Genomic DNA, 17,281 nt, shown 5'->3' on the forward strand with positions numbered 1-17,281 from the left:
CCTGGTGTGAAGCGGCTTCTTTTTTAATTTTTGTCTTTGGACAAAGTAATAATCATAAATAATAAGAATAAAAATGTGCACCCCACCACTGAGACTATTCCATTGTAACTATCCAACCTCCCATAATTTCAGCACCTCTTGCGATGGTTTGACCTCTTTCCGTTTTAACAGTACAAATTCTACAAACACCCTCCGTATTGCCTTAGAACAGGCTTCCTCAACCTCGGCCCTCCAGATATTTTGAGACTAAAATTCCCATCATCCCTGACCACTGGTCCTGCTAGCTAGGGATCCTGGGAGTTGTAGGCCAAACACATCTGGAGGGCTGAGGCCGAGGAAGCTTGCCTTAGAATAATTTCTCCTGTATATTCCTCGTCTTACCTTAATGACACATGTTAATTTATCATTAATAGCTATATCCCACATCTCTTTATACCATTCTTCCATTTTATATCCCACTTGTCCCTTCCACTTCCTAGCTATAACAATTTCTGCAATAATGTTCCCACAGCATCAAGGACCCAGTGATCAACCATTAACTAAAGCTTGAGTAAAATCAAATTATAAATGATTTTCCAGATAATGCTTCAAAAAAGAAGAAGACATTTTTGCTAACGAGGCTTCCCTTTTATGCCCATTGGTGGAAAGTCCATTGCTTAATAAGTTAATCATTATATGCAATCGCTTCAGCAAAATAAGTTCCCTTAGCTCAGGGTTTATTGCCCTTTGAAAGTATCACATTGTCAGCAACCTGGGCATGCATGTGTAACTGCTTTCAGCGAACTGTGCTTTAGCTGACTTGGCTTCCTTCATATGGCCTTGTCTTCCTTTTGGTGGCCCAGATCACCTGGATGACATTGTACAAGCCAGAAAGGTACATACTGGCAGTAAACACCAATATTATGTACAAGTTTAATATATCATACATAATAGCTGCATTCAGGAAGAAATCCAAATTGTGGCTTGGGCCTACACAAGCAAACTTTGAGAAGCTTTGGGTCCTTTCACAATTTCCTCATAAACCATAATGGCTAAACCTACTTTTTTGTCCACACAAGGATTCCAAACCAAGATTCATTGTGTGATCACTCAGAAGAGCATTTCTTTTGTATAAAGAACATCCATATGCTGATCATCAGCTATGTTGCCTAAATTTCTGGCAACCCCACGTACTGTTTTACTGAAGATGAGAATAATCTACTTCATACAACATCTGGAAAGCTTTTTGTGCTGTTTCCGTAGGAAACTGGGTGGTTGCATGTATTAGCTCAGGGGTTGGCATTTTTTTTTTAGCAGCGGGCCCGTCCACTGACCCTCAGACCTGCTGCCGCCGCTGCTTCTCATGGGTAGGCAGAGCGAGTTCGTCCACTCTGCTCTCTGGCCCACAGGAGCACCAGGGCAGTGACAGCGACGGGAAGAAGAGGCTGAGTGGCGGTTGCTCTACCAATCAAACGCCGCGCCTGGTTTACCTCAGCGTGGCGCGGGGACATCTCTGCCAATCAAACGCCACTGAGGTAAACCAGGTGCGACATTTGAGTGGCAGAGCCACTGCCGCTTGGCCTCTTCCTCCCGTCGCCATCGCTGGGAGTCTCGGCTTTGCGGCGGGTTCTGGCTTCCTGGCACGGGCCTGATTTAAGACCCAGGTGGGCCTGATCCGGCCCAGGGTCCGTAGTTTGCCGATCCCTGTATTAGCTGCTCAAGTGGTGTAGTGGTTAAGAGCGGTAGTCTCGTAATCTGGTGAACCGGGTTCGATTCCCCGCTCCTCCACATGCAGCTGCTGGGTGACCTTGGGCTAGTCACACTTCTCTGAAGTCTCTCAGCCCCACTCACCTCACAGAGTGTTTGTTGGGGGGGAGGAAGGGAAAGGAGAATGTTAGCCGCTTTGAGACTTCTTCGGGTAGTGATAAAGCGGGATATCAAATCCAAACTACTACTACTCCTCCTCCTCTTCTTCTCAGCTCTCCTTGGTCATGCATTCATACACCAGGAGTAGCTAACATGGTGCATTCCAGATGTTGGGCCAACTCCCATTATTCTTGACCACTGCTCATGCTGACTGTTGCTGATGGAAGTCCAACAACAGCTGGAGGGCACCACACTGGCTACGCCTAGTGTAGACACACACACATAATGTGTTAATCAGCCATCATATCCTAGGATAGCAGTAACAATTATACTGATCATGATGTCTCTTTATCCGGGCAACACATGGGAACACAGTTGTTGTTGTTTACATGTTCCTCATTCACAAACCTTATTTGTCCCCATTCTTGCATATCTGGGACTGTGTTTGTAGTAAAAAAAATGTGTGAACTACCCAGAATGTTCATAAATATACATTTTATTAAAGTACCGTACTTTTCCGTGTATAAGACTATTTTTTTTACTCTAAAATAATGTTCAAAATCTGGGCTTGTCTTATACACGGATAGTATCTCCCCCCCCCCCCATTTTCTTAAATCAGAGTCCCCAAAAATACATGGGGGCGTCTTATAGATGGGAAAATACGGTAATTGTTTCTTCCAAATGATGATCACATGTTTGTTACAATTCCTTATTTTTAGATACATGGAAATGTCTGTTTAAATGTATTTTTGTGAAAAATAAGTATTCTTTATAAGCATTTATTGACTGTTGCACTAATAGAACCTTGGGTATATAGTATCATCAATACAGGTATACCAGCTGCAGTGGTCTACGCATGGCATTACTAAAATCCTAGCTTGGGTTGAAGCTGCAAGTATTTAGTTGCAGTTCTAACTTTCTCCTAGAAATCTTGACCTTAAACGAACAAAAAACCTAGTTAAGATAATAGAAGATAAATATTTTGGGGAGACAGCTTATTTTTTAAAAAAATGCTATTTATTTCAGAACATCGAATATATGTTTGGCATTGTTGGTGTTCCAGTGATCGAAGTAGGAGTTGCTGCTCAAGCAAGTGGAATTAAATATATTGGAATGCGCAATGAACAAGCTGTAAGTATCTTCAGTAGCCTTGTTTGCTAGCCAGGCCTCGATCTGAGCCTATGCATAATCTGAAAATGAGAATGGTGCACAGTACTCAGTCACGTATAGTCTTTCACCAATGTTTTTTATATGTGGTTGTGGAAGCTGCAGTCTGTTACAGGAAACCCAGCATAGGGTGGGACAGAGGGCTTCTTAACATTTTCCTTGCCTTGCATCCTACCCCCCAACAAAATAATGCATCTTAGTTGCTTCCCCCCAAGGAAAAAATACTGTCATTTGATCCTAATAGCCCCCCCCAATGAGTATGAATGTAACAACTCTGGTAGGGTATACTCTGAGAAGTATGATGTGACTACAGATTTTCTGACCACTCTGAACTCTGATCTCATGGCTCACCACCTGTTTCCAAAATGCAACGAATTGCCTTTGTGCTACAAATATTCTCGATTACAAAAAAAATGTGTGGCATATAATATGTACACACACACACACGTATACAGAGAGAGAGAAATTACTGTATTTTTCCTTGTATAAGACTAGATTTTTTTTACCAAAAAATAAGGTTTAAAATTGGGGCTCGTCTTATACACAGGTAGTGCTGAGGCGTGTTTTCTTAATTTGGAGTCTCCAAAAATAGGGGGTGTCTTATACATGAGGACGTCTTATGTAATTTACCTGTAAATGGTTTTGAGAACTGTCCCATGTTAATAAAGGTCCCGTGTTTTAACATTTGAAGAACCCAAACTGACAGCTTGGTTATTATCAGAGGGCAGAGTAGCAAGAGGTATAGTTTGTTTTTTGAGGGAGCTGTGGCTGAAGCTTTCCATAATTCTTCCCGGTGGTGGCACATGTCAGGATACTGTATGTGAATTTCATTGAGTTACAGCAGCATAAGTTTAAAAATTGCGTAACCAGAGGCAGTGCTGACAAGATTGCCTAATTGCACAGGAAAGTGCCATTCACTCTACCTGCAAAGTTTTGTGTGTCGCTTTAGCTTGTCAGTTTCTTTGACAATGTGTCGTTGCCATGGCACCCTGCTTGTGAGGTACAAAGAGCCTTGCTAATGAAACGCCCACTCCGTATATCTTTAAACATTTGTACGTTGCCATGTTTTTTTTCAGAAGGAGAAGGGAAACACATGTCACATTAAATTGCCTTCTGGTTTCTGAGTAGTAATCATTTTCTCCCCTCTTCTGTTCGTCAAAGGTATTATGTAAAAACTGCATTCTCACCCACCATGTTGAATCTAAATTGCTACCTCAATATTCTACTCCTACGCTAAGCGCCATGTTGACTATTCATTCCTATGCTTTCTGGACTTACCTATTATTGGTTATTTAACCATTCCTGCTCATTCCTGCTCACATATGTGCATATATTTTGGGGTAGGGATTGAGGGCTTTCTATATGTAGAATATATTTACATCTATTCTAGATAACTGTTGTGGGGAGGATTGACTCCTTTCCCCAAATTATCAACCAAACTGCATGAATATACTTTGCAATGCCATAGGCTCTCATATAAATTGGTGATATTATTAGTTTTGCCCAGTGCATAGATTCTTGTTTTGGAATATGACACATCTAGCTCACCTCACGATTCTGCTAAATTTGCTCCTCATCCCACCTGCCCATAGCTGTCAATTTTTTCCCTTTTTTTAAGGGAAATTCCCTTATTCCGAATAGGATTCCTCGCAATAAAAGGGAAAAGTTGACAGCTATGCACCTGCCAGAGCCTGATGTAATAGAAATTCTAGGCCGCTGAGGTGAAATTCTAGGCCGCTGAGGGGTGTGTTTGCAGTTCACATAAAGCCATGCTTATAATCGAAGAAGGTACTTAACCTCCTTTTTATATGTGACAGCAGCACCTAGAATAGTCTATGCGAAAAACTGGAAAAAAGAGGTACCCACGAAAGAAATCTGGCAGAATATACTGATAGAATTAGCAACCATAACCACGAAAATAAGAAATAAAGATGAGATGCAACTAAGAAAAGAGTGGAAGCATTTTGGAGAATATATTAGAGACTACTATACTCAATTTAACCTGCAAGTAGGAGTTAACATATGAGCAGCAGATAATACTAAATAAAGGAAGATTAGAGACAAAAATGGGTAGATTATCAGAATATGCAGAAGATCAAGGTTAGCATGGAGAGATGGGAGTCTTAAGGAAAGAGATAAGTGATGGACAATGTGTTGTATGTATACAAATTGTAAAAAATGTATAAATAACATTAAAAAGCCATGCTTTTCATGTTTAACAATGGCTTAATGTGAATGAGCACCATGCTGTTGCACGCTCTAAAAATTTTCCCTTTGCAGCTTCCCCGCTCCTGGCTGCACTGCTCTGGAAGTGACACACTACAGGCCTTGGCTTGTGATGCTTTTTGAACCCAGACTTGTGGTTCCCTCCATCCCCCAACAAAGCAGTAAACCAAGAATAAACCTTGGCTTCCACTTGGGGTTTGTTTGGTAAAAACCATGAGTCTAGGACAGGTCCAGACGATATAACAAGCCAACACTTGTGGCTTGTCGCCCCTGGTACAGTCCTGGTACAGCTGAGGAGGAATGGAGTGGGAACATGGAGCAGCCTTCAGTGTCACTCTTGTTGATTTGTGTCAAACCATTGTAAGCACTAACTGTGGTTTAATAGGAGGTGCAAACCAGGCCAATGACAAACGATAGTTTAAAACATTGGTTTTTTCTGTTGGGGTAGAAGGAAGCTGCCTGCTCTTTTTATTATTGTGATGTAACAGATGGCATAGAAATAGTGGACAGGAACAACCCTTAACATGCTTTGGAAAATTACGTCAGTCTGTCTTTGGTGCACTGTTTCCCATTAATTCAGTGTGGCAGTTTCATTATCAGTAGTAAATAAGTTTGACATGCTTGCATGAATGTAACCATGGTATAAATGGGGGAACTTCTCTGGCAAATCTTTGTTGTCATAATAACTTACCAATTCCAATGATCTAACTGCATTCTTGATGTTTCCTATGTGAACATTGAAACAGAAAAAGTGATGAGTGAGAGAGAGAGAGAGAGAGAGAGAGAGAGAGAGAGAGAGAGAGAGAGAGAGTTTGCAACCATTTCACACCTTTTTATTTTATTTACATCCTTATTTTATTTCTATAAATCCTTCTGGTAGCACTTTTTACTGAATGGCTTACAGCATAAAATAATAGACTACAGTTTTAAAATGTGGAAGTGAAAGCTGGACCATAAAGAAGGCTGATCGCCGAAGAATTGATGCTTTTGAATTGTGCTGGAGGAGACTCTTGAGAGTCCCATGGACTGCAAGAAGATCAAACGCATCCATTCTTAAGGAAATCAGCCCTGAGTGCTCACTGGAAGGACAGATCCTGAAGCTGAGGCTCCAATACTTTGGCCACCTCATGAGAAGAGAAAACTCCCTGGAAAAGACCCTGATGTTGGGAAAGATGGAGGGCACAAGGAGAAGGGGACGACAGAGGACGAGATGGTTGGATAGTGTTCTCGAAGTTACCAGCATGAGTTTGACCAAACTGCGGGAGGCAGTGGAAGACAGAAGTGCCTGGCGTGCTCTGGTCCATGGGGTCACGAAAAGTCGGACACGACTAAACGACTAAACAACAATAAAAAAACTTCCAGCAGAGAGAGAGTAACAGTGGTTCAGAAGTCAGGCTTTCAAGGGGCCTGGGAGCATGATAGTGTCTTTACTTGGGGGTGAAGTTACTATAAAAACAGCATAAGGCAAGCCTCCCTGGGAATAGTGTTACACAGTCGGGATGCCACCACTGAGAAAAGGCCACCCATTTCACTGACAAGACCTCAAAAAATGACCTCAATTTTCTTTTAACCTAAATTTTATTCCTCTGAGCCGTGTCCCAATCTGAGATGCATCAACTTTAGTTGTGCAGTTTCAACTACTCACAGAACAGCTGGAAAGCAAAACAGGAATTGTTGAGTGTTCAGTTATAAAAAAAGCAGCCCCAAACTGAATTCATTTGTTGCACCTACTTTAATATTTTTGTAGAACAAGGTCGATTGTAACGAAACAGATAACATTCTCGTGTAATAGTTTCTAGACTGAAATAGCTGCCCACTCGAATCCAAGTAGTGAGTAGTGCAGTTTTGTTTCTGCAGTGCTGATGGAGCAATTTCTACCGTTTCCCCCTTCCTTGTTTAATTTCCCTACTGTTTCTCTTGGATGCCACCTGCTGGCATATGGGAAAAATAGTCATAGAAGTAGTCCAAAGTGACTTTCCATAATACTGGTTGAAAAAACGTGCAGAGATTTCCATCTGTGTGCTTGCATAACACTTGTTTATGCAATGCTAGTACAAGCAGTAGCACCTGGAAGAGGAAATGTTTCTGCTATGCAAAATGTTGGGTGATACCCTTGACTGGACAAATCTCTGTTTTTGTAAAGGATATGAGTCATCTACACGGTGCCCATGGGAGTGTGAAGGCATTCCCTTCTGCCCGTAGGTTCCACCTCCCCCTGGCTCTCCCCAGCTGAAATGAGTCTTAAAAGAAGCTTTCTATTGTAGCTATGAAAATCTGAGTTCAGAAGCTGTGTCAATTCTAGTTCACATGTGGACATCTTTGTGTGCTGAGCATAGTCCATTTACTTTAATTGAACATCCGTAGGAAGTCCTCTCAGCTTACTAGTTGGGGGTGTTTAAGGGTGACTTTTTGTTATAACTACCAAAATCCCATTCACCAGCTTGCTGATAAATATTTGTTTTATTTTTCAATAGGCTGCCTATGCTGCCTCTGCAGTTGGGTATCTGACGGGCAGGTAAGGTGCTTCCTTGTGTTGGTCTTCAGAGTCAACAATTGTTTGAAAGGCAAAAACAATCCTGGTTCTATCATCATCATCATAAGGAATTGATTTCTAGGACTTTGTAGTTGCCTTCCAGAGTTACAAGCTTTCACTGTTTGTACACCAGTGTTTTGCTATCTGTATGCCTCTATCTACTTGCCACTTTACAATGTTTTCTCTACTGCAAACCTCTGTATATGTGCAGCAAGCGTTTCTCTCCATTAGTAAATAAAAGGCCACTTTTAGAAAATGTAACCTAAACAAACGTAAACAAAAAGGATGAAAAGGAAATGGTTGCTGAAGGTCCTGAGGTTTTCCATTCTACAAAAAGAATATGCACTTGCACATCAGCTTCCATGAGATTTTTGGGGTTGTGGCCAATACTCAATCAATCAATCAGTATCCTTTATTCGACCGATAGTCAGAAATAAAACACAATAATTATAAACTATAACGTCATAGGGGTACATAAATAGGTAGGGCCACAGTACTAGACCTCTCACAGATAACCCAACATCAAGGCATTCAGTTATACGTTTCCGACACTTGAGTGCCAGGAAAAGAAATTTAGCCACTGACAAAGTTGTTTTCCCAGAAGACTTATTTAGCAGATATGCTGTCTGCTTTCCTCTTTGTCGGGAACTGAGCTGGGATAAGTATGGAGTTATAAGATGCTGTCTTAAATCGTTGTAGCTGGGACAGCTCAGTAAAATGTGCTCTGTGGATTCTACCTCGCCCAATGCACAGTGGCATAATCTCTGGTCATATGGGACTCCTCCATATCTTCCCTTCAAGAACATTCAGCCTAGCTGCAGTAAATAGTCTGCGGTATTCCACGTAGTGGATATCCGCCAGGTAGCGAGCTGGAGCAGCCCGATACAACTGCTCCCCCAGAAACAACCCAGGTTTCACACAGGCTATGTCCTCCTGTCTGGCAATATCCCTTGCCAGATACTAAGATACTAGTATTGTGGCCAATACTAAGGAGATACTTTCACAGAAAGGAGTCACACCCCTCCTCTCTTACTCATATGCGCATGCTTCCTCAGAGCCTCTCTGACTTCCTGTATGATTTGTTGATTAAAATTTGTAGCCTGCCTCTGTCCTTCCAAATTGATTCTTCAGCATGATGTCCTATGACAGTGTTTCCTCATGATGCCTTTAGAGTAATTTGCTTCCCTGCCTGCTAAATCTGTGTGTTCATTCCATACATTTTTATATACCTTCTTTGTTTTTCCCCCTTTGTCTCTAGGCCTGGCGTGTGCCTTGTAGTTTCTGGTCCTGGCCTCATACATGCTCTCGGTGGAATGGCAAATGCAAACATGAATTGCTGGTAATGAACCTATGGTTGCTGTTTTTTTGATCGACTGTTAGTCCAATTTCTAATTAATCTGAAGTTATAATACAAATCATGTGTCGTGAAAGCCAGATAAAATGTCATTTTTCTTCTGCTTCTTTACTCTCTGTGTGTGTGCTGTTTTAAGCAGGTAGGGCATTGCGCTAGGACAGCATATAAATACATTTGGTGACTCCATAGATTTCAGATCTTTTTTACAGCGGCCAAGTTCATTATCATACAGGAAAAGAGCTCGATACTTTAGGAAATCTATCAGCTGAATCATGTCAGCTATGTGACCAATACAGTCACACCATAACTTGGTTTAAAGATGTTGTTTATAACAGCATCTTATCCTTTAAGTGCAGTGTCTGTAGCACATGATAACATTATCACTTGGAAACTATCATATCATCTGATAGGGTAAGAGGCATCTTGTTTATCCAGTCATAAAAGAGCAGGCAAAAATCTCTTAATCTTTTTGCAGAACCAATTCAACCTTTCTCTGTGTGTGTTTCCCTCTCAAAAAAAACCCTGCCATCTGTAATATTAGGCAAACTGGAGATATGTTAAGTTGAGTCCTGTATGAATCTTGTTTTGAAGTGATGAAAGCTTGCAAGGCCAAATCATAAGTAAGATAGTGCGATTGGGCCCAAAATGATGATGGTCCTAATTCAAAAGATCCTCCCACACAGCAGCATTAATTGGAGTCATCCTCTTGGAAGTGCCAATTACCTCTGTTGGAAGGCAGGACTAGATTCAGCCTTCTATCTCCCCTTTCCTCTGACTCCCCCAACAGCTGGTGAGTCTGTCAAAGCTGAGCATGCTTACAATTTCTTAGAAGATTCCTGGGCCCAATCACCATGGACTCCTGGGTACCAAATGCTGGGTTTATGCCATGCTGCCATTTTGCAGGATCAAGGTGAAACTGTGTGTTGGAATCTTGATAATTCATGACCCCTGGTTCCAAGAAATGTTTTTTCCCCCCTCTCCCCAGGCCTTTGATTGTTATTGGAGGTTCCTCAGACAGAAATCAAGAAACGATGGGAGCTTTCCAAGAATTTCCACAGGTACACAGCTTGGTCACTTTTTCCTCCCTAAACGTGTTGCATGAAATGGTTTAGGGTATTCGATCTGTGGAACTGGCACTGCTACAAATGCCACATAATACCCATTCCACATATGTAAGAAATTGATCTTTAAGTGTGGCGGCACCACACTGTGGAACTCCCTGCATAATGATATCAGGTAGGCAATTTCACTGTACTGTTCTTGGCACCTGCTGAAACCATTTTTGTTTAGACATGCCTACCCAGATATCTGGGGACGCGGGTGGCGCTGTGGGTTAAACCACTGAACCTAGGACTTGCCGATCAGAAGGTCGGCGGTTCGAATCCCCACGACGGGGTAAGCTCCCGCTGCTCGGTCCCTGCTCCTGCCAACCTAGCAGTTCAAAAGCACGTCAAAGTGCAAGTAGATAAATAGGTAAGGTATTCCTCTGGCGGGAAGGTAAACGGCATTTCCATGTGCTGCTCTGGTTCGCCAGAAGCGGCTTTGTCATGCTGGCCACATGACCCGGAAGCTGTACGCCGGCTCCCTCGGCCAATAAAGCGAGATGAGCGCCACAACCCCAGAGTCGGTCACGACTGGACCTAATGGTCAGGGGTCTCTTTACCTTTACCTTTTTTATCCAGATATCTAGAATGCTGGTATGTTTTTAATTTAATTGTGATTTTAATTTTCTGAATGTTTCACTGGATTTTACTAACAATTTTATTGTTTCATTCTTTTTGAAACCGCCTTGAGTTATTTGTTTTACAATCAAGTAGTATATAAATGTTAGAAAATAAAATAAATATATATGAAATTAATGATTGAGTTTATTTATTTTATAAAATATTTTGTTATTCATTGTTGCTGTTTAATTTATGAATCATTTTCCTTGAGGCACCCCAAAACAAGTTACAATACAGCATCAACATGTATAAAACTATTGCATATACAAAACCAATTTAAAACAACTACCATCTCAACACATATATAAAATCACTTCAGATCCAATACAGATGCCAGCCGGGATAAAGATCTCCACTTAGAAGGCTTGTTAAAAGAGGAAAGTCTTCAACAGGTGCCAAAAGGACAATAGAAAAGGCATCTATCTGATATATAGTGGAAGGGAGTTCCAAAGGTTAGATGCTGCAGCAACGAAGGCCCAATTCTGACATTTTGCAGAATGGACGTCCTGATAGGATGGTATCTGTCACATGCCCTCTCTTGCAGAAAGCACCAATTGGTTGGATTTAAAGGCTGTTTTGATTTTATGTAGAATCTTTCTTTTACTGAATATTGCATGTTAACATAGTGTTGTCTGGCATCAGCTGTGATGCCTAATTTTAGAGGCTGCATGGCACTGAATTCCAGCTCCTGCAGAGCAATAGCCAGTGAGGGCCACTGCCGTCATTCCCCACTTGTGGGCTTTCCCTTTGGACACTGGGAAACAGGATGTTGAGCAAACCTTTGGTTGGGTCCAGCCGAGCTACTTCCTTTCAATAAAACTCATGCTGTCAGAAAATGAGAAACAGGTAGAAGTTGGCTTTAGCATATGTGTTTGCTTGAATCTAGGTTGAAGCTTGTCGGCTGTACAGCAAATTTTCCGCCAGACCCAGCAGTCTTGAAGATATTCCTGCTGTGATTGAGAAGGTATGAAGCAGTTGAAAAGCATTGATGCTTGCTCCTCAGCATTCAGCTCTGTAGGCCAGGCAACCAGCAGTAGAACACAGTGATACCTCAGGTTACATATGCTTCAGGTTACATACGCTTCAGGTTACAGACTCCGCTAACCCAGAAATAGTACCTCGGGTTAAGAACTTTACCTCAGGATGAGAACAGAAATTGTGCTCTGGCGGTGTGGCAGCAGCAGGAGGCCCCATTAGCTAAAGTGGTGCTTCAGGTTAAGAGCAGTTTCAGGTTAAGAACAGACCCCCAGAACTAATTAAGTACGTAACCAGAGGTACCACTGTATTACAGGGGCAGTGCATTATAGTAGATCGTAGGTGACACCTTTATAGAATTGGCACACCTCTCACTGGTACATCTCAAACAGTAAGTTGTAGGATCATCCTATAAATGTAGAAAACATCCAATGCTTTTGAAGATGTTAATACTTTACATGTGCTATTTTGTATATATAGTGGGCAGTGCAGCCCTCTGCATGTCTACTCAGACGTAAACCTCACTGAGTTTAATGGCACTTGCTCAGAGCCCAGCATGTGTTCTAGGACTGCAGCCTAAAAGTGTAAATACCGTATTTTTCGCTCTATAACACGCACCCGACCATAACACGCACATAGTTTTTAGAGGAGGAAAACAAGAAAAAAATATTCTAAATGAAACAGTGGATGTATGATTTTTGTGGTTCATGCTGTGGCCACAGACATGTGATCTGACGGTGAGTTTGGAGTAGCCCAATGCAAAAATCCTGAGGATCCATGTGGATCCATGCTTTGTAACCACGTTTTTGCACCATTGCAGCCCCAGGCAACAGTGGGTGCGTGATTTTTTTGGTGCAGGCTGTAGCCATGGACATGCTAAGTTATCTGATGGTGAATTTGGGGTGACCCAGTGCAAAGATCCTGTGGATCCATGCTTTGTAACCACGTTTTTGCACCATTGCAGCCCCAGGCAACAGTGGGTGCGTGATTTTTTTGGTACAGACTGTAGCCATGGACATGTAATGTGATCTGATGGTGAATTTGGGGTGACCCAATGCAAAAATCCTGAGGATCCATGTGGATCTGTGCTTTGTCACCACATTTTAAATGGGGAGGGAAGGAAAGCAAAAAGCAAAAAAAGATTCTGATTTACCAGCCGCGTGTAGAAAGTATAGATTAAGATATTTGATATACAGCATATAAATCCAGAGATTTCCATGTCTCACTCTGCAATCCAGCCTGCTGTTACTTACGAGCAGGGAAGCAGGGTTTCTCTTCCAAACAAGCATACTGTCTCCCTCCAGCGGTACATTGCTTGGAGAAGCTGTAATTTGGAGGGGGCCTGGGGGCAGGGCTCTCTGCTTTTGGAAAAGAAATGAGAAACCTACCATTGTAAAGCAAAAGTCGTTCCCCACCACCACCCAAGCCAGCCCTCTCTCTCTCTCCCACCTGCATGCTTTTCGGCTGCCTGCGAGTCCCTAGAGCATGGAGAGGAGGAAGTGGTGGGCTGGAGCCTGCACGCAGTGTGACTAGGGACGATTAGAAGGAAGGACGCGATCCTTTCCTTAACCCTCTGCTTGCCAGGAGGGCAGGGGATTCCCTGCTCTTTGTTGAGTTTGAGCAAACGCAGCAACAGAAGCAGGCGGGCAGTAAGACCCTGAGGCAGAATGCAGGAAAGCTTCTGACTTCCCTCTTCCCTCCGCCCGCCCGCCCGATCTTATTTTTCCCTATTTTGCCCCTGCGCTCCGGCAAGTCAGCTCCAGGGACCACACATTCGCTCAATAACACGCACAGACATTTCACCTTACTTTTTAGGACAAAAAATCTGCGTGTTATAGAGCGAAATTTACGGTAATACTCCATCTGCTCTTAGAAAAACAATTTTTGTGAACACAGCATTATTCTCCCAAAATATATCTCCTATACAAAACAAGCACGGAGTGCTTAACGACACTCTATAATCCTTCCAGTTACTCTCTCAAGGAGTAGCCTTGCAGGTTTATTTTTGTGGCTGACACATTTATTCTCTAAACTTTCCAGGAAACAGTGCTGTACAGTTCCCTGCTACAACTGCCACGATTGTTTGAGCCAAATTGTTTGAGCCACCGTTTGAGTCTTTAATCAATAGGAGTTTCAAGGAGTGTCGGCTCAGCCTATGGCGTGCGCTGGAACAAAAAGAATCCAGAGAAAGTGAAGAACAGCTCCAGGGCATTTACATGGGGGTCATGTTACTTAAAATAGGCAGTCAGCAGGAGATTCTGACTTGGTTACTCCAGATATAACAGTGGCTACAGATGGCTGCAAGCTGAATCCAGCTGCTTTCTTGTTCTCCAAGCTGGATAATAAGTTTAGCCATTGCCTGCAAATTTGGAATGCATTTTATGAAATGTGGTGGTGTGTTTTTGTTTTGATTTAAAAAGTTTAATTATTGTAGCACATTTATGTTCTTTTCTCTCTCTCATCAATCTAGGCTGTCAGAAATAGCATCTATGGTCGCCCAGGTGCCTGTTACATTGACATACCAGGAGACTTTGTAAATATGCAGCTGAAGAAGAGCTCTGTCAAGTGAGTCCTTTATTATTAAGATGAGTGCTTGTTTCCTTTTTTAAAAAAGGGTGTGTGTGTGTGTGTGTGTGTGTGTGTGTGTGTGTGCTCGATTGTCATTTTCCCTGTGTTTGAGACCCCTGCAGGAGTGTATTGCTAAGGCAAAGCATAATCTCTACATATTGAACAAACACAAGAAATTCCTCATAGTAAAAGACAATGAAGAGATCTGGATGTGATCAGGCAGTAGCTTCCTGATCAGCTGGGATGTGTCCAATCCAGCGGATTCCAGTTTACTTTCCTGAAATAGCTACTTAGCATACGCCTTTTAGGGAAACTCCCATATTGATCACCCTTAGTCTGGTGCCTTCCAGCCGTTTTTGTCTACAAGTCCCACCTGTGCTACCTGAGACCATCCAAAACATGGAAGGCACCAGGTTGAGAAGGCTGATCTAGAATAAGACCTGGAAGAACTGAGCTCACCATTATTAGGAAGAGTCTTCAGATCTGGAAGAGACTCAAGCATATATGCCAGTGAACCAACGTTTAAATGGCATTCTGTTAAATGGTGAGACATTGCTGACAGGAGATGCTACAGATTAACTGTTGTTTTGAGTCCTATATGATAAATCTAGGGTGAGGAAGCTTTTCTGGGAAGTGGGCTTGATTGTTATCTCCCTACCCACACCTGTTAGTCATCAAGCATCACAGTGACACCAGGTGATTCTGAGCTTTGAAGGCCTTCAAAGCACAATGTCAGACTGTTTGGAAGTAGTGTCATGCCTTGCTCAATCTCCCACCCCACACTGTTCCATAAACGTCCCATTTCAGAGGTTTAAAGAAGCAATATGGACCCGCTTCTCTAAACTTTTTATTTTGAAGGTTTAAAGGACCATGCCAGTGGGGAGTATGCCTTGCTCCTTGCCTACCTTAAGGTCTTGCTTGTTTCCTGCCCTTAACCACCCCACATCTGACAGCAGGTATGATGTCAGGCTTAGGGCACCTGGGCATGGCTTCCGCAAAATGGGGAATGACCATTGGCCATTCTGGCTGCAGCTGAGGAGAGTTGGAGGGCCACAAATTCCCCATCCCTCTTTGCAGCCAGCCACCTTCCGACTGCAGTTCCGAGTGCTTCATTGAAGGTTCTTCAGGAACATTCCCTGACTTCAGTGAAGGCCTTTATGGTGGGGGAGGGGGACATAGGAGACTGCAGTGGGTCTCTCTCACACAGAGAGCCACCATTTGCAGCTCTTTTTACAGTCTTGTTTCTTGAGGAATCATTGTGAGGGGGAAATAACCCTCGCCTGTATTTGACAGAAGTAAGCAAAGGAAATAGTGGGAAGTTGAAACAACAACAAAACGCTTACTTTGTTGGAAATGTTGTGTTCCAGCTGTTTGAAAGAAATCGGCTTAGGAAGGAATGTAGCTGGTGCCTGCTGGTGCCATTCTGCATGTGGCTTCCCGCATGTTGCGAGGTAGAATGTGCAATCTGTATTAAGCATAGACTGCGCTGCAAAATTGCTGGCTGTGGACTGCTAGAAACTTATTACAGGGTAAGCGTTTGTAACAAGCATATAATGAAATACTTGAGTTTCTTTTGGAAGCCACTTGTGTACATTGGTAGAATAATGTTGCTCAGTAGAACATCTGAAGTAAAACACAAAGCAAAACTCGTCTTTAATTTCTGTTTTTTTTCTGTTTAAAAAGTGACTATAGTGACTCCTATTTTCAGGGTTGTGAGTTTGAGCCCCATGTTTGGCAAAAGACTCCTTCATTGCAGGGGGTTGGACTAGCAATTCTTGTGGTCCCTTCCAACTCCGCAGTTCTATGACTTCCTATTTCTTTTTTGAAAACAATGGCCTTTTTATTCTGCCTTCCAGATACATCGAGTGTTGCTCAGCACCTCCCATCAGCATGGCTGAAGTGGCCGCTGTTTCCAGGGCGGCTTCATTCATTGCACATTCCAGAAAGCCACTCCTAATTATTGGCAAAGGTAATCCTCTTTCAAGCTTACGGCTGGTCGTAAAGTACAGCGAGGGGAGAGTTTCCTTCTGTTGCCATGTTTAGATTATATCACAAAGTAAATTCTTCCTGAACTTTGGAGATGAACCCCCTTGAGAAAAATACAGCGGCCTCTATTCAGTGTCCCTTTGTTTATGCAAGAGACATAAGAAGAGTCCTATTGAATCACACCAAAGATCCTTGACCAGTCAGATGCCTATGGGAAGCCCTCAAGTAGGGCACAAGCACAGTAGCCCTCTGCGCTCTTATTCCCCAGCAGCTGGTATTCAGATATAGGTAAAGGTAAAGGACCCCCTGGATGGCTAAGTCCAGTCAAAGGCAGTTGCAGCATTCATCTTGCTTTCAGGCCTAGGGAGCTGGCGTTTGTGGCCAGCATGACTAAACCTCTTCTGGCACAATGGAACACTGTGACAGAAGCCAGAGCGCACGGAAACGCCATTTACCTTCCCGCCGCAGTGGTACCTATTTATCTACTTGCACTGGTGTGCTTTCGAACTGTTAGGTTGGCAGGAGCTGGGACAGAGCAACAGGAGCTCACCCCATCATGGGGATTTGAACCGCCGACCTTCCGATAAGCAAGCCCAAGAGGCTCTGGTTTAGACCACAGCACCACCTGCGCCCCGATTCAGATATATCGTAATGTGCAGCTATTGCAACTAGTACATATGGCTAACCTAATCCTCCACAGCTAAAACTGATCACTGGCTAACTGAAAATGGATTTGCTGTGAGGAACGTACGACCCGGAATGCTGCAGCTACCTTTGCCAGTTTTAAAACTAATTGATTTGTCAGTATGCGACACTTCAGTGACTTCTGATTCTTACACGTTGAGCGGGGGGGGGGGGCGATTCTTCATCTGACAGGTGCAGCTATGTTAACAGTGTCAAGGA

General features: G+C 42.9%; 1 protein-coding gene and 1 long non-coding RNA gene across 4 annotated transcripts in view; both read left to right on the top strand.

The window, feature by feature from the left end:
• HACL1 (2-hydroxyacyl-CoA lyase 1) overlaps nt 1–17,281 on the top strand; it is a 33,262-nt gene that overhangs the window by 5,059 nt on the left and 10,922 nt on the right. For all 3 annotated transcript variants that reach the window (XM_081164643.1, XM_081164642.1, XM_081164644.1), the window contains exons 2-8: nt 2,872–2,976; nt 7,713–7,753; nt 9,030–9,110; nt 10,111–10,183; nt 11,736–11,813; nt 14,295–14,389; nt 16,249–16,361. In XM_081164643.1, coding sequence (XP_081020769.1) covers nt 2,884–2,976; nt 7,713–7,753; nt 9,030–9,110; nt 10,111–10,183; nt 11,736–11,813; nt 14,295–14,389; nt 16,249–16,361 — 574 coding nt within the window. In that variant the 5' untranslated portion in view covers nt 2,872–2,883. The remainder of the gene's footprint in view (nt 1–2,871; nt 2,977–7,712; nt 7,754–9,029; nt 9,111–10,110; nt 10,184–11,735; nt 11,814–14,294; nt 14,390–16,248; nt 16,362–17,281) is intronic.
• LOC308570284 lies at nt 7,760–8,875 on the top strand. Its single transcript, XR_014001076.1, has 2 exons — nt 7,760–8,147; nt 8,744–8,875. It is a non-coding gene; the product is annotated as an uncharacterized lncRNA (long non-coding RNA).

The sequence above is a fragment of the Podarcis bocagei genome (genome assembly GCF_964188305.1).
Source record: "Podarcis bocagei genome assembly, chromosome: 12".
Lineage (NCBI taxonomy): Eukaryota > Metazoa > Chordata > Lepidosauria > Squamata > Lacertidae > Podarcis > Podarcis bocagei.